The 20568-nt window shown below is 36.2% G+C and overlaps 1 protein-coding gene across 1 annotated transcript in view; it reads right to left on the bottom strand.

Annotated features, from left to right (window-relative positions):
* Positions 1-650: 650 nt before the first annotated feature.
* The window catches only part of SGCZ (sarcoglycan zeta), a 437298-nt gene continuing 417380 nt past the window's right edge, over positions 651-20568 (bottom strand). The window contains exons 5-7 of the mRNA XM_058525105.1: positions 20436-20508; positions 9400-9523; positions 651-1308 (exon numbers count right to left, since the gene is read on the bottom strand). Coding sequence (XP_058381088.1) covers positions 1114-1308; positions 9400-9523; positions 20436-20508 — 392 coding nt within the window. The 3' untranslated portion in view covers positions 651-1113. The remainder of the gene's footprint in view (positions 1309-9399; positions 9524-20435; positions 20509-20568) is intronic.

Here is a 20568-nt window from a genome sequence, read left to right as displayed (position 1 = left end):
TTACTGTTTAAGGAGGGATTTTTAATTTAATTTCTACTGTTCTTAAATCTTAATCCCCAATAAAAAACTACATAGATATACTTCTGAAAATGATATTCTAATGGAAAGTGAATCCATTCTCAGCATTACGCATCACTTTAGTGTTTGTTTATTTAGAGGATGTTTGAATTTGAGCAGTCAGAGTCGAGTATAAAGTGGATGGAGCAAACAAAAATTGTACTATTAAAACCTAGGTGTTAAGGATAGCATGTGAAGTTAAAAAAAAAGCTATGAATTCTGCACCATCAGTATGTCCCTCTTAATCCTACCTTATATTGCAATAAATTAGATGTTTTGTTAAAAGCAAATACATCACATGCAAGAGCCAAGTAAATACTATATAAGGCCATTCAGATCTGACAAATGACAGTATAATGGCATTTTGTTAATTCTGTAAAGATTATATTGCTGAGTGCTTTCAAAATTACCTAATGTACAAAATTCTAGACTAAGTAGACAAAGAGTAATAACACATTGAATTTAAAGAAACAAATAAAACTCAGGGGGGATTCTGTCTTGTTTTGTTGGGTTTTGTTAAAAACTATGTATTGAATTTAACTTTTAGTAAAGCAAGCATTACATAATGCTTTAAAATTTTAAAATTCGGGGTTAAAAGTTTACATCCAAAAAGATGAATGGAAAATTGTGCTTTCAGACTGTAGAATTAGTTTTCTTACAGGGTTGACCATTTCATCTTGCCATTGGATACTGGGAATTTCATCTATGTCACGTATATGTGTGCAGTTCATATCCAGGTCCTGCAAAAATCTAAAACTGTGTGCTTCACTTCATGTAGCAAAGGCACCTATGTTTTTCTCCCTTTTGAGCAAAAGTTATGATCCAGTTTTCCCTCTGAAAATGATTTTTCCACTGTTCTGTAATTCACACTTTCTGTGTTGAGCGGTACGGTAAATCACACAAGAAGTGGTGGCGAATCCCTGCTTACACTGGAGGAAGTTGCTCCGTGGACCATTTGAAGAAGCTCTGGACTGATCACAAGGGAAACCGAGCAGACCTGTGAAGCAGACGGACAGGAACAAAAGGCTATTCTGGTGTGAGGAGAAATCAGTCCCTTCAGTTCCACAAGCAGATGTTGCTACTGGACTGACAAGTAGAACCTACTCCTGCTGGAGAAAGGTACAGTTTGCCGTTAGGGCAGACACACAGTTCATACACTGTCTGTCGAGAATTTGAGGAGCTAGGTGAAGAAGATGAAACGGAGCCGGTCGGTAGATTTCCCAGCCGGATTGTATCTGCATTCAAAAATATCTAGGGGGAAAAGAAATCGCATTTTAATTCATTTTAGCATTCTACATTCCTCAGAGCTTGACAACATGGTCTAATAAGAAAGACTACACAACAAACAATTCTATTGGTTTAGCTGCCATGCTTTGCTGAACAAACAAATTACATTCCTACAGTACAGCCCAAAAGCTCGCCAGCTATCTTCTCCTTTGGGACATGGTGCATTCTGACAGAAAGCCCGATTTGAAAAGCAATATTGTACAATCTGCTTAAGGGGCCAACCCAGTTATTCAAACATCACAGAAAATTAATGATTTTGACAGTCTCTCAATTTAACTTCTTTTTTTTTTTTTGTGAGAAAGATCAGCCTTGAGCTAACATCCATTGCCAATCCTCCTCCTTTTTTATTTTCTCCCCAAAGCCCCAGTAGATAGTTGTATGTCATAGTTGCACATCCTTCTAGTTGCTGGACGTGGGATGCGGCCTCAGCATGGCCGGAGAAGCGGTGCGACGGTGTGCGCCCGGGATCCGAACCCGGGCCGCCAATAGCGGAGCGTGAGCACTTAACTGCTAAGCCACGGGGCCGGCCCTCAATTTAACTTCTTAATCATGTCTAAAGAATATATAAAGAAATAAGGATGTTCCTGGAGATGACATTACTGAAGAGATGGGAAATTAATTAAAAAAAAAATTTAGTCTCTGGCCTAATTTTTTTAAATACTCATAAAATCACTTTGACAGACAGTTTAAAACATACGCCAAGTAGAAAATCTGCACAATTAACAACAGATAATTATTAGATATAATCAGGTTTGAAGTCTCTATGATACATAGTACTTGTAGTCAACACCCACTTTGCTATGTCTTCTAACTTGCAAAATTATTCACTGCTTCCAAATCATGGACTCAACACTTTCAGGGACAGTGATCATATGGTTTTGACATGCATGGGGAAAGTTCCAAAGAAAGAAAAATTGAATCATGAATTTGAATGAGCAAAGAAATAACTCTCCCGAGCTATTTCCTCATTCTATTGTTATGTAGCTAATTATTGCCTAAAGGCATCTCTAAATTGACAGGACAATCACAGAATACTCCATATTTGCCTTCATCCAAGTCCTATTCATTTCTTACTGGGACTCCTGCAATAGCCCCCTAACTGGGCTTCCAGCTGCCATTCTTGTCCTCTTACAGTCTATGTTACATACTACTAGAGTGAACTTTTTCTTTTTTTTGTGAGGGAGATCAGCCCTGAGCTAACATCTGCCAAGCCTCCTCTTTTTGCTGAGGAAGACTGGCCCTGGGCTAACATCCGTGCCCATCTTCCTCCACTTTATATGGGACGCCTCCATAGCATGGCTTGACAAGTGGTGCATCGGTGCTCTCCTGGGATCCAAACCCCGGGCCACCACAGAGGAGTGTGCGAACTTAACTGCTATGCCACTGGGCTGGTCCCTAGAGTGAACTTTTTTTTTTTTTTTTTTTTTTTTTTTTGTGAGGAGATCAGCCCTGAGCTAACATCCGCCAATCCTCCTCTTTTTTTTTGCTGAGGAAGACGGCCCTGGGCTAACATCGGTGCCCATCTTCCTCCACTTTACATGGGACGCCGCCACAGCACGGCTTACCAAGCAGTGCGTCGGTGCGCGCCCGGGATCCGAACCAGCGAACCCCGGGCCGCCGCAGCGGAGCGCGCGCACTTAACTGCTTGCGCCACCGGGCCGGCCCCTAGAGTGAACTTTTAAGAAATACAAATCAAATCAAGTCACCCTGTTATGGTACAAAATTGGAGTTCTCTGCCCAATGCACATAAACATGCCAATTAATTATGGCATCAGCCTTTGGGGGCAGAAATCAGCTTTTATTCTGCAAGATTGGTCTGCAGGGAGACAGGAGGTGTGTGCCCTCAGATCTGTCTCCTCAATTCAGGATTTGGGGCAAAATTTAAGAGGTTAAGGAGAACAGGCTGGCATGCAGAAATGCGGCTGGGATAGGTTTTCTTTTGGTGGGCTTCAAGAATTTATGGTAAGGTTTGAAACATTTATGAAGGGTTCTAAACATTTTTGATGAGGTGGGGAAGGAATTTTAACACTGGATCTTCCTGAATGACGGACCCCTCACTTCTGATAAGAGTCCGACTTTCAAGTTCTGGTTATGGCTCCGTCCTTGGTTCCATGGGGAGGAGGATCTTTAGTTCCAAGGTCATTTCAGGTCATGATTTCTTCTTTTAGGCATGATCTGGCTACATGACTTTGCAGTTTTTCTGAAAGACAATTCTTTATCACTCTGTTCATAAGAGATGGGGTCAGTTGAACTGGTCCTGTGTGGTCTACGGTTACAAGACCCTCAAAATTCTCTAATGGCCTCCTCCCTCCACACTTCGACTGAATCTTGATTCCTCTCCATGGCCCCCAAGCCCTATATGACCTGGCCTATGTCTCGAACATCATTTCCTATAATTCTTGCTCCAGCTCTCGCATTTCCTCAAATATACCAAAGAACTCTGGCCTCAGGGCTTTTTTATTTTCTATTTTCTTAGCCTGAAATACTTTTCTCCAGATATTTACAAATGGGGTTATACAGTAAATAGGTAGTAGGGAAACAGGAGTAGGAGGGAGATTGCCACTGTTTGCCTTTTTTATACGTTTTAGATTTTGAAACACAGGAATCGATTGCACACAGCAAATAAACCAGAAAATGGACTCATATACTATGGGTATGTATATTTCAGATTAATTTAGATGTGATACTGTTTGTTCAGATCTCTACTAAAAGGTCACCTTCTCAGAAAGGACTTTCCTAACCGCCCTATTAAAATAACACTAATCCATTAATCTCTCCTTGACAGCTTTATATTCTCTACAGTGAGAATCTCTTCCTAACATTATATTGTGTGTATTCAATTTTTTTTGTTTGTTTCTCTTGGTTGCAAGTATGATCTGTGAGGGCAGGGCTCATCTTTGGTCCATGGCTATAGAACAGTGCCTAGAATTGCACCAGCACCTGTTGCGTGAAATGATGTTCTTCCTTCACTTTGCACATGTCTCTCCCCTTTAGCATACAAATGTCACCCTCCACCAAAGTCCAGTTCATCTGCTTCATCCTCCATGGACCTTGCCATGATGCTCCCAGATGGAAAGACTCTTCTTGTTTTATTCTCCCATAACAATTTATTATTATTAATATCTTATTTTGCTGATCACTTGATATGTTATTTTATAGTCATATTTATATCCTATTTTTCCTACTAAGCTATGTCCTTCTTGAAGGTAGGATCACATCAGAATTTTTTTATAACTTCACAGTGTTTGACTATGCACATACAGCTTCCAGATAATGCAAATAGTTATTGAATACATGAATAGATTATAAAATAAATGAATTATCACATTTACCAACAGTATTCAAAGTTAAGAAAGCATGATTAGAGTTTTTGTTTGTAGGTGTCAAAGGCTAAAATTTATTACCCCATAATTTCTTCTGGGTTAAGTGACAGGATTTTTAAAGATTATTATTATTTTTTTCTGATGTGAAAGTTGAAAGTGGAAAAAACTAAGCCAAAGAAAATGACAATACATTTTTTGGGTATAGATGGGCCTCGTTCTTCTGGCTCTGTGTCTCCATGTCGAGGGACATCAATGAGTGTAACACTCATTGTTGCACACTCTGGGCTCTTTCACTCACGTCTCCACAGGAGAGGAGGGATGACTCCTCTTACTGGTTGAGTTTGAGAGATGAACTGGGCTTGCCTAGCTCACCTCCCTTTCCTCACTTTTTAGGAGGTAGCATGCTTGCAGAGAGCAGGCATTCTCAAGCTTGGCAAATGCTCATAGGTGGCAAGCTCTGAGACTGTGTGATTTTAGATTTGCGTATTTGGAGGTGAGTTCACTCTGAAGAAATGTTAGGAGCTGGTGTTTTGGCCAAGAAACCTTGAGACATAGGTAGTAAAGAATGGAACATGGAAAGCTAAACAACATGTGGATAAGGAAGCTCATATGGGATTGATCAAATGACTTTAAGATCTTGTGAATGGTTTATTTATTTATTTATTTATTTATTTATTTATTTATTTAATTTATTTTGTGTGTGAGGAAGATCAGCCCTGTGCTAACATCTGCCAATCCTCCTCTTTTATTTTATTTTATTTTTTGCTGAGGAAGACTGGCCCTGGGCTAACATCCATGCCCATCTTCCTCCACTTTATATGGGACGCCGCCACAGCATGGCCTGACAAGGGATGTGTCGGTGCGCGGCCAGGATCCGAACCAGCGAACCCCAGGCCGCCGCAGCAGAGCACGCACACTTAATCGTTTGTGCCACCAGGCCGGCCCCCAAGGGTTTATTTATTAGTGAGTAGGGAAATAAATGTTACTGGTTAGCCCTGGTGGTTTGCAGAAGCTTGTTGACACAATGCCACATCGCTGGTTTTTCTCGTTATGGAACGGATCATCTTTCTGTTGCTGTAGCCTGAGTAGCTGTTTTTATAGAGGTAGGGCATGCAGGTAGCAGCCTTGGAAACCAAGCTTGGTTGCGGAGGCCTCATCAACCGAGTCAACCTTGGAGGATTTGGGCCTTATGGTGTGTGACCAGCTTCCGTTTAGCTACAGCCTCCATCTCTCCTTTCAGGGGCTCTTCTAGACAGTATTTAGCTATATGATGATACTTAAATCCATAAACCTCTGAGATCCAAACTGTACCTCACCCATAAAAGGGAGGTACATTTTATTAACAGATAAATTAAAATGAATGAGGCCTTTAAAAAGAGAAAATGGGATTTTCTTGGCTTGAGACAGAAAATTAAGTCATGGGGTGAAAAGGAGCGTCATACATTGATTCTTTTCAACCCAACATTGCTAGGCTTCTCCAGGTTTTTTGCAGCATGGATAGGCTTGCTTGTATCTCTTTCTGTTCTGCTAAGGCAGTTATTATGATATTGTTCACTTTCCAACTTCTAAAATTGATATTTCTATTCTATATTGCCCTCTAAACCATATAATTCACTTGTTCTGAAACTCTTCCTCGTACTCAGAATTACACCCCTGAGGTTTTAAGTCACAGCCCACTGTCTTCTCTCCACCAAGAATTCATTTATCCCATTCTTACCTGTTGAAATCAGGCCTATCGCTGTCATAGAAACTCTTAACCAATTTGCAAAATAAAAATTGTTTTCTCCTTCCTCTGTGATCTTGTAATCTATATGTTATTCTGTTATTGCATTGCATATGCTATTATAACGCTTTTAATGTTCCGCTTACAATCATGATTCATGTTGTCTTTAGAGCCAAATTTGAAATTCCTTGCAACAGTGTGTCTGAAATGACTGAACCTTCTGCAGTGCAGAATTCTGGGTCTTAGGCATTTTGTCTGTTGTTTTGGTTACCTCAATACTATGTCTGTTCTGATCTTAACTTGTTTACAACTATCTAAGAGTAGGAACTTTATATTTTTCTATGTTGTTTAGTTAATGATCAATCTGCCTTTCTGTGTGTAGTCAATGAAGCAAAGAGAAAGATTTTATATCATTTCACACTTCTTCCTAGGAAAATTACATGCTATTTTATTCTAATATAAAGTGCTGTACTTTTCTGTATCTTTATTTTATTAATATAAAACAATGACCCCAGCTGAAAACCTCTAGCTATGATTTATTTATAGCATAACACTCAATTCACAGTTAAATGCTAACCTGTAATTGAATCCAAGGATTCTGCTGCTACACTGAATAAAAGAACACATGTAAAGTCGTGCATAAATAGGAGAACAGAGATTAATAACCACCAATATGCATTATGGGATGACTCATTATGAATAATTTGAATGCATTATTGGCATGATAAAAGCAACTTTTTAAAAATAATATGAGATATTGAAGAAAGATTTCTGTCTTTCTGTAGCCAAGTATTGTAGTTTGCAATTGTAGTGGAAAGAAATCCTGAAAGGTGATATGGATATGTTTTTTAAATATTATAAGCATATTTCTAGATCATTTAAGTTGTAATATCCACTAAAACGATAATATGGTCCCGCTGGGAGGTTTGTTTACAAAAAGAAAGCAAAATATATACAGTCTTGCATTGCTTAATGACAGGGCTATGTTCTGAGAAATGCATCATTAGGAAATTTCATCATTTTGTGAACACCATAGAGTGTACTTACACAAACCTAGATGGCACAGCCTACTACACACCTAGGCTCTATGGTACTAATCTTATGGGACCACCATTGTATATGAAATCTGTCGTTGACCAAAACTTCGTTATGCGGTGCATGACTGTGATTAAAAGTTATCTTGAATCAATAACAAAGATAATGGCATAAAGAAAGGAACATCCTCTTTTGCTTCTATTAATTTATGCCCTCGTCTTTACGTCTGAAGAGGTATAAAATACTCCAGAGCATCTCTCTCAAATTCTTCTTCCATTTTTTTCTACTTAACTTGACCTTTGTAAGCTCATAATAAAAATGAATAAGCACATGAAGGAAGAAAATACTAAGGGAATTAGTTGGTAGAAACAGCAATGCAACAGATTTAGGCTTTCAAGGACTTTGGGAATTGCAGTAAAAATAGTCAGAATAGAGTATGTATTATGTAAAAGGCTTTGAAATAATTAAGATAGAATTAAAAACAAACAAGCAAAGAAAAGAGCAACCACCAACACGTCCTGGCAGATTCGAAAAAACAACAGATGAGAATCCTAGAAATGAACAACATAATTACTAACATTAAAAGCTCAATGTAGAGATTAAATAAGAGATTAGATACTGAAGATTAGACACCTGGACATGTAGATCTGAATAAATAAGCAGAGTGAGGCACAAGGAGACAAAAAAATAGAAGCTAGGAAGGAGAGGCTAAGAGATCTGGAGGGAAAGAGAATGAAAAGACAGCGTTTCTTCAGAGTTTCAGAAAAAGGCCATAGAGAAATGGGGAGAGGTAATATCTGAAGACATAATGCTGAGGAATTTCCAAAATTGACAAAAATGTGATTCTGCAAACACAACGATCACAATGTATATAGCAAATAAGGTAAATGAAGTAAATATACGTCTATTGCGTTAGAGCGAAAAGGTGGAAGACCAAAGGCAAAGGGTTTTTTATTTTTTTGTGAGGAAAATCAGTCCTGAGCTAACATCCATGCCAATCCTTCTTTTTTTGCTGAGGAAGACTGGCCCTGGGCTAACATCTGTACCATCTTCCTCCACTTTATATGGGACGCCGCCACAGCATGGCTTGACAAGTGGTGCATCGGTGCACGCCCGGGATCCAAACCCGGGCCGCGAGCAGCAGAGCTCGCATACTTAACCGCTAAGCCACGGGGCCGCAAGGGGGTCTTTAAAGCACATAGTGAGGGGGCCAGCCCCGGTGGCCCAGTGGTTAAGTTCAGCATGCTCCACTTTAGTGGCCTGGGTTTGGTTCCTGGGCATGGACCTACACCACTCATCTGTCAGTGGCCACGCTGTGGTGGTGGCTCACATACAAAAAGAGCAAAAAGAGGAAGATTGGCAGTGGATGTTAGCTCAGGACTAATCTACCTCAGCAAAAGAAAAAAAAAAAGCAGGCAGTGAGGAAAAGCAGATGCTCTTTAAAAGAATGACAACAGACTTAAAGGAGATTCTGGGGGAAATAAAGTGACATGGAAGAAAAATATTAGCATGTACCTCCTTACATAGGAAATAACAATTAGGCTAAATAGTAACATAAACTTTTTTTTGTTTCTCTTTTACAAAAAATATAGGTACTATTTCTACAGAAACAAAGAAACAAACATCCATAGTACTTTTGAAGACCAAAACAGGACAAAGAAAACAAAGATTCGTTCTTGACGTTATTTTGATATTCGTTATGTTTATCTGCCAACATTGAGACTACAGGAATTTAGATGCCCCATTTATAACTGACTTATGAATGAATATCTTTCAGCAGAAAATAAATGGAGCTTTGACTTAAGAAAATATTAGGTTTACCAAATTTCATATTCAAGGAGAAACGTTAATATTCTCATAATTTAAGCTCTCTTATGAAGCACTTCTTTCTGTTTCGCCTGGAACCATATGCATATACTTGGAGGAGAAGCACCCTCAGCAGTGCAGGGCCAGTCTCTACACCTCGGAACTCACCTCCCCCTCTGTCGACTGCAAATGGAGCTCCTTCCTGCAAGTGGCCTTGAAGTCTCCTGCAGCAGCACTCACCTGGACCCCTCGAGGAGCTTCCATGATCAAGGACCTGGTTGGTGATTCAAGCCTAAAGGAAAAACAAAAGAACCCTTAATAGTAAAAAGAAAAAATTATGGTGGACTAAAAGATAACATTAGTCAACTAAAAGCAAACAAACAGGGGGCCAGCCCTGTGGTGTGGTGGTGAAGTTTGCGTACTCCACTTTGGTGGTCCAGGGTCCGCAGTTTTGGATCCCGGGTGCAGACCTACATACTGCTCATCAAGCCATGCTGTGGCGCCATCCCACATACAAAATAGAGGAAGATTGCACAGATATTAGCTCAGGGACAATCTTCCTCAAGCAAAAGGAGGAGGAGAGGCAACAGATGTTAGCTCATGGCCAAACTTCTTCACCAAAAAAATAAAAAATAAAAGAACTACTAGTGTGAGAAGAGGTAGTATTCCTTAGTTGGTCTTTTTGGATAAGTGCTTGCTCTGGAGCTACATTGCCTGTGTTCCCCTTGACTTTAGGACAAGAGTCCCCTTAGGCTCTCTCATTCACCATCATCCAGAGCAACTGGTTTCCTTTGAGGCAACAGATCCAGAGCTGTTTTTCAGGGAAAATCACATCAAATAGTTTGATCTTTGAAGATCTGCTCTCTCTCAGTAGCGAAGACTTGAAAGTGATATTGAAGGACTAGAGCCAGCATTTAGAAGAAGCGATTTTGACATTTTTGAATGTTCTTTTTTTTTTCACTCACCAAAGCAACTTTGAAACTTTCATCTCTATAGTCCTCTTGGACATCCTCAGAAAATCCCTGGAGGGGTTAGGTTTTCAATATATGTATTTTAAAGAAATGTTTGTATTTTGTTGCCTTTTTTAAAAAACAAAAATCACATGTTTTCAAAGAGCATTGAAAACTTGAAAAAAATCACTCAATTTTTCACTTATAATCCTTATACTTTGTATAGGGGATCTAAATTTCAAAATCTGAATGTTAAAATTTGTATTTTATAATTGATTCCCCTGATATATCCCCAAATATACACCACCTTGAGTAGTATATCTGTGACCACTACTGTTTCCATTTGTTAATTATCCATAACATTAATTGGAATTATATGTCAGATGATTTAATTAAAATGGATTAATGTTCTAAAACAGATTATGAATCTGACATTCAAGAAAACACAACTCAGTGAGCTTATGAGTAGGAGGAAAAACAAGGTTACTTTTTCAAATAATTGATATGGTTTAGTTTGCTTTTAAGGATAAGGGGTTGGGGTTATTACTCATATATTTGATAGCAAAATATCCATATTAAATGTATACATTGTTTGTACCATATCTGTATCATGTTTGACATTTGATACTAGAACATTAAAATATATTAAGTATTTCTGGGCTTTTGAGTTTTTCCATTCTCATCTTTATTAATTATTTATTCAGAAAATGTTTGTTATGGTCACCTTCATTTTAGATCTCAGGCATCCATTGCTGGTGTAGCCACAGAGCAGAAGGTGCTCTGCTAACACTGACTTAGAGGATCCCTGTGCCAAGAAGGGGTAAAGATTGAGAGCTGGGTTCAGGGAAATTAGCCAGGAGCAATAAGCCTCAATTTCATCATTGCTAAATTGAAAATTATAATGTTTTCTTATAAGGTTATAAGAAATTTCTTAAAAGAATTCAGGGGGATAAGTATGTGGTGGGATGGTATTCTGAGACATTAATGGAATTTCCTCCCCTGTCCCATTTACTTGCACTCTTTGTGGTTCCCCCACGCACTAAGCAGTATCCCTTGCCACAATCGTGAATGATAGAGCAGAGAAACTCAGAAAGATCTTTTAAGTTTCCTAACCTTGTAGACATTTTGAGTTGAAAAAAAAAAAAACCCTAGCCATTTAGTCTGTTAAAAATGATTCAGCACATAAACAAAAACATCAGAAGAAAACCAAAATCAGTGAGTGCTTGTTGTTGATCCCCAACTGCTGGAGAACTGTTTTCTTGATTCACAGGATAGAGAAGATTTGGAGGGAAACATGGTCTCGAATGGTTCTCTGTGTTCTGCCACCTGAGGCCAAGTCCTAGGTGGTGAGATCTTTGTTCTTAAGGTCTTAGAGGTTTGGGGAGACTGGTGATGTCTCAGGTGTTGAGGACGAGAGACCAAAAGAGCCTCAAAGGAGAGAGGAGCAGTGACCTGTGGTGAATGTAGACTAAGTGGAGATAAGAATGAGCCTCTCTTGGCAAATGCCAGGTTGAATCATGAGGCTACCAATGACCAAATGTCACCCTCGACCTCTTTGGTGCAGTGTAAGCCCCTTAGTACAATGATGCAACCCCAGGTAAAAAAACAAGAGAACTGAACAGATTGGGGCTTAGTTTCCAATCTATAGTGCGATGGAGGCCAAATATGTAAATTAAATTTTATAAGAATATTTTTTATTTCTTGTGCAGCTAATTTTGTGGCTAAGACAACATATACCTGCTATATATGTGTATTTACTTATCAAATGGTACAAAAAAAAATTTAAAAAGTGGTACCAATTTTAGAGTATTGCCAGAATCATTCAAGTGCTGAATGATTAAGACTTTGAATTAAACAGATTTCAACTACATACTTTGCTAATCTTGATAAAATTAAAAGTAGTGATCATTAAGAAATAATATAAATTTTATTAAAAATAGGACTGTTTTGAGTAGTATCCAATATTCAGCTAACACTAGGGTTTTAAAATTAATTATGAAAAGAGTGTGCAGTTAAGAAATATGCAATAAAAGTTTATTAGATTATATGGAGGATTTCATAATTCTATTTTTAAAAGAACATGTTGCAGCAGTCAAATATTTCTTATGTACATGAAAATTAAAGTAAGCTCATGAGCTATTTTTTATTAGCTTGGTGACTAGCATAAGCAAATAAACTAATGTTTTATGGACAAAAAAATTGTAAGACTACAATATATAAAGAGGCCTAATAAACTTCAAATTGACACTATTATGAATAGGATAATTTTATTGTGAGCATTTACATTTTGTTGTATACATTATATCTGAATCATCCAATATCAACACCTGTAATTACATTTATACCTAGATTTACATATGCATACATATTACCTATCTAGAGCTATACATTGTCTCTAGATCTATTACATGCTAAATAGGAAAAAAGACATTTCTCCACAAGTGGTATGAAAATTTTTCTCTATACCACCATCTAAACCCTGAGTGTTAAACTCCATGAATTCTGACCATAAGAAAGTAACCTTTGCATTTAAGCACAATCAGGCACTTTTAAAAGGCATTGAAATTAGGTAGTCATTTCATTATTATTATAATGATTATAGGACAAATGGATTTAGATAAAAAGTTGATAAAAATCTGAAATAAAAGTAGGCATCACATATTACTAGCTATGCCAGCTTATCAAAAATGGTTTGATGGTTGTGTAATAATAGATTTCATTTATTATTTTATAAACAATATTTTCCCAGGCTCTTACTAGGTGCTTCCAGAAGCTATATTATAAATTATAGGATAATAGAAAAGCATTCCCTATGTATTAAAAGTGTTGCTGCCTACTATAAAGTAATGGAATTTATTTCCAAGAAATGTCTGGGAAATTGAGATTTAAACTCCCTGAAATTTAATTACTATGCACAAGAGTTACACCAACCTAATGAGAAAATTAAATGTGGGACTTTGAATAAGAAGCTCATAGGTTCCACAGGAGCTTGACTTCAAATTCTAAATCCAGTTAAATTCTCTGGGGCTCAGTTACCTAACAAATAACATTATATTCATACAGCGCCTTAAAAATAGAATATTATAGCCATAGCAAAACATCATTAGATCTGTCCTTTATTAGTGAGTTAGCCGTATAATTACGATAATATAATAAAAGCTAATGTTAATACTGGGAACTTATTCTATACTTAAAGCTTTGCATGGATTATCTCTCAATAATCCCACCAATACTGAGAAGTAGGCATAAAATGTACCTCAATCTCTACCACAACTGTTATCCAAAGTAAAAGCTAAAAACATAAGGCTTTAAAGGAAAATATCTTTGGGACTTGGGAGTAGGTAAAACTTTCTTAGGCCACAAAAAGCAATAAATAGGACATATTTTAAAATATAAATTAGATGACTTCAAAATGAAAAGCTGCCTTTCAAAAATAACATCAATAAAATGAATATACAACCCATAGACAGGGAGATAATATTCACAAAATATGTATATCACACAGGACTGGTGCCAGGATATATAAATAATCCTCTAGATCAAAGATAAAAATACAAAAAACACAATTAATATACAGACAAAAGATCTGAACAAACCACTAACGAAGATATATGGTTGTCCCCTATGTACATGAAAAAGTGGTTAATATCATTAATTATCAAGTAACAGCAAATTAAAAACATGGGATACCACTAAACACCCACCAGAATGGCTTGAATTAATAAGACCGCTAACATTAAATATTGGTGAAGATGTCCAGCAACTGAAACTCTCATTAATTTTTGGTGGAAGGGTAAAATGATGCAACCACTTTGGAAAGCTCTCACATTTTTATATAAAAGAACATATACTGGATACATCCCAAGTGTCTACCATTAGGAAAATGCATAAAGAAAATATTGTACATTCATATAATGGAATACTAACCAGCAATAAAGCAGAAAGAACTACTGATACAGACAACGTCATGGATGGATCTCAAAAACATTATGTGGAGTGAAAGAAATCTTACAGAGTACATACTGTATGATTAATTTATATTTAGTACTAAATGAGTCTAATCTAATCCAGGATGAAGAAAGAGAGAGTAGAAGCTGCTTCTGGATGGGGATTTACTGGGAAGGGGCATGAGGGAAATTTCTTGGGTGATGATAAAGTTTGGTATGTCAATGGGAATTTGGGTTGCACAGGCGTATGCATTTGTCAAAATTCAGTAATTGTCCACTTAAGCATTGTGAGTGTCGTTGCATAATTATTTTACAATAAAAGAAAAGAAACTGTAAGTATTCTTGAACACTAATTAATGCTATACATACTGAAGTGATCAGGGAAAGTGAACAGATTTATACAATTTATGTTCAAATGCACAAAAAACAAGATATGATGGATGGACAGTGTAATGTATACATATGTGATTACAGACATATAGGAAAATGATAATGGAGGAATCCAGCTGGGGGTATATAGGTGTCACTATAAGATGCTTCCACACTGAGTATGTTTAAGAATTTTTATAATAAGATGTTGGGAAAAAAGTTGTGGTCTCAGATCTTATAGGATTATCCATTTTTTTTTCTGTAAAGTTCATAAAACATTATGCTATGAAAATCTAAATAGGAAAATTGTTAATTGATGCTAATGTCAATATTTGACTGTTATCAACTGTATGAAAATGCAATAAAGAATATTAATGTCATATAGGGATACTTTTAAAAGTATGTAATTCCTGTTACTAAATTACTATATTAATATAAATGCTATATCATTCAATGTCAGTATTTTACAATTATTTCAGGGAGAGAGATATGATATTATTTACTTTACTTAAAATTCAAGAATTTGAGATATTCCTGGATAAAAATAAACTCATATTTACTTCTATATCACAAAAATTCCAATATTTCAAAAAATAATAAACATATGTAATAAAATCCCAACAAGAATTTCAACACAGTTTCTTGAAACTTAAAACATTATGTCAAAATATTTTGGAGAGAAAAGTATGTGTGACAATTATCAGATTTTTTAAATGAAGACAAAGTGGGAGATTTTTCCTTTTACGATTAGAACTTAAAGTAGGTAAAAATGATATTGGAATTAGAAACAGAAATGTGGTCAATGGAACACAATACCATCTAAAACAGATGAAAAGTATTTATGAGAAATTAATATCTGACTAACGTAGCAATCATTTTGGGGTGGAAAATAAGGTTATTTAATAAATGATGCTTAATAAACTGACTATCCATACTAAAAAAAATAATATTAGATCCTTAACATATTCTGCAGGAAAAATTTCCAGTTTCATCTATTCAGAGTATAAAAACTAATAAATAAATCACAGACTGTAATTTTCAATAGAAAATTTGGAACATAATTCTCATTTCATTTATTCAAAATATAACACTGAGAAATAAATAACCTAGTGTACAAAATAAATAATAGAAAATTATAAGGAAATACAGGAAATACCCAAATCTAGAAATGGGAACCCTTTAAAGCAAGATAGAAAGCCCCAAAATCATAAAGAAAAAGTCGATGAAGTTTACTGCGTAAGTCCTAGGTTGTCCAGGTTTTCTCTAGATACCCTGGACTTCTGAATCAGCCTAGAATCCCCAGGCTGGGATGTCTATAGAATGTCCTGGGCTCAGATCTTGGAACTTGAATCCAACTAAACCTGAATTCCCTTCTGCAATCATCTGGTTGGTAGACTCTAGGCAACATAGTATCAACAGTTAATGACGCCTGCTTTTCTCCTATACAGAAATTCTCAAGCCTTTACTGAGAAGGGTTCACAACATAGTAGGGGTTTTTACTGAAACTATTCATTTTATTAGAAAACATTCTCTAAAAGGGTCTATTGAAAAATAAAACCCACATTTATAGGCAAAACTTGTGAATTTCTCTGTAATTAGTGAAGTACAATTATGTTCATTTTGAAAGCATTACAGCAATCACAGCAATGAATTTCAGACTAGTTTTCATAGTGGGTTCCCAGGGATTAGAGCAGAGAGAAGGATAAATGCTGAACTCAAGTTATTGTTTTTTTCCAAGCAATTCTGTTTTTATGGTGTTTACATACCAAAGATGCAGCAAGGCTTTGTTTTTAAGGTATTATACAATTCTCAAATTTGAAAATGAGTGGCCTGGGTCTCTAAAAGAATTCTCAAAATTCTGAGAAAAGAATTCAGACTTTTTTAAAACTAAGTTGCAAGATGCAATTACTAAATAGAAACGTAAGCAGAGCTTCAACATCATGTATCTTGTTCCGGCTAAATAGTCAATCCAGTCCCAGAGACATAGTAGGCAGTCATTATATGCAGTTTCAGTGATGGAATGAATGGACAATTGAACAGAAAAATGTTTTAAGATAAAAAAAGTTAATGCAGACTATGACCTGAACAGAAAAGACATGTTACTGCCTTATCACTTCAGGCTATGGTGAGCTTTTTTCAGCTGCAAATCAACATTGTTTTGTTCCTTCTATTTTTGTTTTCTGCCTACTCACACCTCCCATTGTGGTCTCTTCCTTCAAATTAGATAAAACAAATCTATAGATCAGTTGTTGCTCTGTGTTCCCAAGATGACAAGTGAAATAAGCTTCCCTGTAATGGTCATTTGCTACTAACTCTAAACAAACATATAAATACATACATAGAATGAAAGAATAAACGAAAAGGAGGAAGAAAGAGTAGGAGGAGAGGAGAGGGGAAGGAAGGGGAGTAGAGGGGAGAGGGCAAGGGAGGGGAGGGGAGAGAAGAGGTGAAAAATACTACTTTATTTTTTGTTTCTCATAGACGGAAAAATATCAGCAAAGTATTTTACCCCTTTATTGACAAAATGTCTCGGGGCAAAATCCTTACTACTTTATAAATAGTGGCATTTCCTTGAACACAGGAATAATGTAAATTAGAACTCTGTGTTTCTAGAGATTACCTTGGAGCCTGCAAACCTTAACATTTCAGTTTTAAATTATATTCATACAAGAATGGAAATGACAAAAAAATGCCAATTATATCATTAAACATTAACTCATTTTATCGAGTCCAAGTCGAGATTCTTGTCTTACTCTTGGAACAGTTAATGGAACTCAGATCCAACAATCTTCGGGCAATGGGCATCATACGATGGATTTCACTACTTCTCACCATAGAGTGCACAAAGTCTTTTGAACTATAATAATCTAGTTGTATGTTAATTTAAGAAATAAAAAAAGGAAGAACATTCATACTTGGGCTATTCCAGGCAAATATACTATTATGCCCTTACTGACTATTCAGCATACATTTTTTAGCCTTTTAACACATAGCTGTCTACTGAAAAACAATATCACCTTATATAAGAAATTAAAAAAAAAGTCTACCCATGTAGGTTTAAAATGCACGTGAAAACTAGCACAGAACTTGACACACAATCAGCACTCATCAAACATCTGTTGAATAAATAAATTATAGAAATCTACTACATTTCCACACCAAAATATTACTATACTATATAATAAACTTTCTGAAATGTTCTTTTCTAAAGTCTTTTATTCTTGACAAAAGAAAAATCAAAGACAACATGGCTACTTATTCCCCAAATTATCATTTTATATACTTGGCCAACCAATCTCACCTTGGTGATTAGAATTAGGTGTTGACTAAGAGGACTTCCTATTGCCCTGAGAGGGAAATTGTCAGCAAGGTTGCAAAGATCTTCTCAGATGCTCTGCTTTTAATCTTCAGCATACAGATGAATAATTGAATACTCCATCATTGCTGTGCTTTGCTTCTGTTTCAATTTTGGAATTCAGATCAGTAACCCTCATCTCGGGAGTTGCCAATCTGCTTTTAGCACTAGTAGATAAGCCTAGCTTAACTCAATGTTTAAATAATTAATGAATAATTAGAAAATAAAACCAGCAACATTATATACTAATTATAATTTAATTCACATTCATACTTATGAATTTTGAGACATGTCAGCAAGGTAATTAAAATAGCAGTTGGTTCCTATTCCTCCCTTGGCAATAGATTTTCATAATGAAAATTGCAAAATGAGTACATAATTACTAAAACATGGGAAGTAAAAAATGTTTCTTCTAGAACTTAGTAATTTAGAAAATTATTATTGAATGAATCACTAAACTCTGATATCTTTAGTAAAATACAATTGGAATCAGGCCCCACCCCAGTGGCATAGTGGTTAAGTTTGCACACTCTACTTTGGCAGCCCGGGGTTCACAGGTTCAGATCCTGGGCACAGACCTACACACTGCTCATCAAGCCATGCTGTGGCGGTGTCCTGTATACAAAGTAGAGGAAGATTGGCACAGATGTTAGCTCAGGGCCAATCTTCCTCACCAAAAAATAAATAAATAGATAAATAAAAATAAAAACAATTGAAATCAGTCACATGTGTCTTAGTAATACAATAACAACTACTGCGACGTTCTTCTATTACACATATTTAATTATGTCCTCTATGTTCAGTTTTCCTGTTTCAGCAATTTAAATTAACAAATATTTATCAGATACTATTATATGTGAGATATAGTCCTGGCTGCTATAGCACAGAAGAAAAGCAAGGAAGATGCAGATCTTGTTAATGGAACATACAAGCTTGTTAGGTGGAGAGGGATAAAATAAATAATTACACAGAAAATTTGAATTCCTAATTAAGAGCCATAAATCAAGACTATAACACACTGAGCCACTAGACATATTTTTCAACCCTTCCAAATAACTTCTGTTATTGTTGACTAGCTTGTTTGAATCTGGGTCACACAACTAGTGAGAAACTGAGTTCTTCAGGAAATTTTGTCATAGACTATAAAGGTCTGCAAAATTTACTCTTGTGAATGTATGACTTTTTTTGCATTAAAAATTTTCAACTTTATTTTTCTATTTTCATCTGAGAATGTTTTCCACTCGTCCAAATGGAAAGGGCTGAACCTGATCTTTATGAAATAAAACGTTTTATTTTATTTATTTATTTATTTTTGTGAGGAAGATTAGCCCTGAGCTAACATCTGTTGCCAATCCTCTTTTTGCTAAGGAAGATTGGCCCTGGGCTAACATCCGTGCCCATCTTCCTCTACTTTATATGGGATGCCGCCACAGCAGCACTCGACAAGCGGTGCCCCTGTCTGTGCCGAGGATCCGAACCTGCGAACCCCACGCCACGGAAGCAGAGTGTGTGAACCCAACCGCTATGCCACCAGGCCGGCCCCAAAATGTTTTATTACTTAATATTTTCATTGTGTTTTCCAAGACAAAGACATTCTTTCTCAGGTTGATGCTTTGATCCAGCTTTAAAAGTGATTTTTACATGTGATTTATTATTTTTTAATATCACTATTGTTGTCTTTTTTAATACCGTAGCAAATGCATTTTAGAATGTAATTTACCTATCAGAAATTAATTATATAAAACATCTGTTTTTATTTACCTATAGCATTGTATTAGTTTAAGGTGTACAGCATAATGATTTGATAGATGTATATATTACAAAATCATGACCACAATAAGCTATATAATGTATCTTTGATCCCTAAAGCTTAATTTATTATTGAATTAAGAACATCCATAGATAAGTTACTAGATTTTAATATTTCAACTTTTACCAACAGTTGCCATGATCCTCCTGGAGAGAATCCCCTATAATGTTGTCATCTCACAATATTCTGGGTATTGAGGGCTTTTGCATATAAATGTGTCTCTTAGAAATAACACAATGTCAGGAAACAGCTTCTCCCATTGGAAATATTAGATTGAAGAGTCCATCCGAGGGCAATTAAGTTCTGTCTTTTTCTGATTACTATTTACATTTGCTTTTGTACTTCCCCCTACATAACACTCCCTGACCATATATAGCTTTCTCCCACTCTCTGCCTTCCCTTTCTTTATGCCTATTCATGCCATATATTTCATTGTCTATGTCAGATTTTCCAGAATCCCTATTTTTATTAGCCCTCATCTCAACTTCCTCTATAACTGCCTTTTCCTTTCTTTTTCCACACTCCTCCTGTCTGATATATTTATTTTTATATTCATTGTATGTTTATTAGGGAAAAAAGTATAAAGAAGGTTAGAATAATAACTCACGTTTTCTTATCCTCAATCAAATACTTGACTATCTATTTACCATGTAGGCAGGGAATGTCAATTCTTTATACAAGTATGTAGCATATTTTCTATTTTAGTTCTTTATATATCAAGGACGATCAACAGTGATGGAAACTATGACACAGATGTAAGAGTCGGGACTTACCTGAGGTCTTGGGAAGGCTCTGCTCTGATGTGAGGTGTCTCGACAGAGTGCCCGAATACCGCTCCTTCAGTGCCTGGGAGTAACAGAATCCAGTAGTCAGTATGAGTAAGTAGACAGACACACTGGTTTTCAT

Source organism: Diceros bicornis, chromosome 29 (assembly GCF_020826845.1).
Source record: "Diceros bicornis minor isolate mBicDic1 chromosome 29, mDicBic1.mat.cur, whole genome shotgun sequence".
Classification (NCBI taxonomy): domain Eukaryota; kingdom Metazoa; phylum Chordata; class Mammalia; order Perissodactyla; family Rhinocerotidae; genus Diceros; species Diceros bicornis.
Note: the sequence above shows the minus strand (reverse complement) of the source record. Positions and strands in the feature narration are given on the sequence as shown.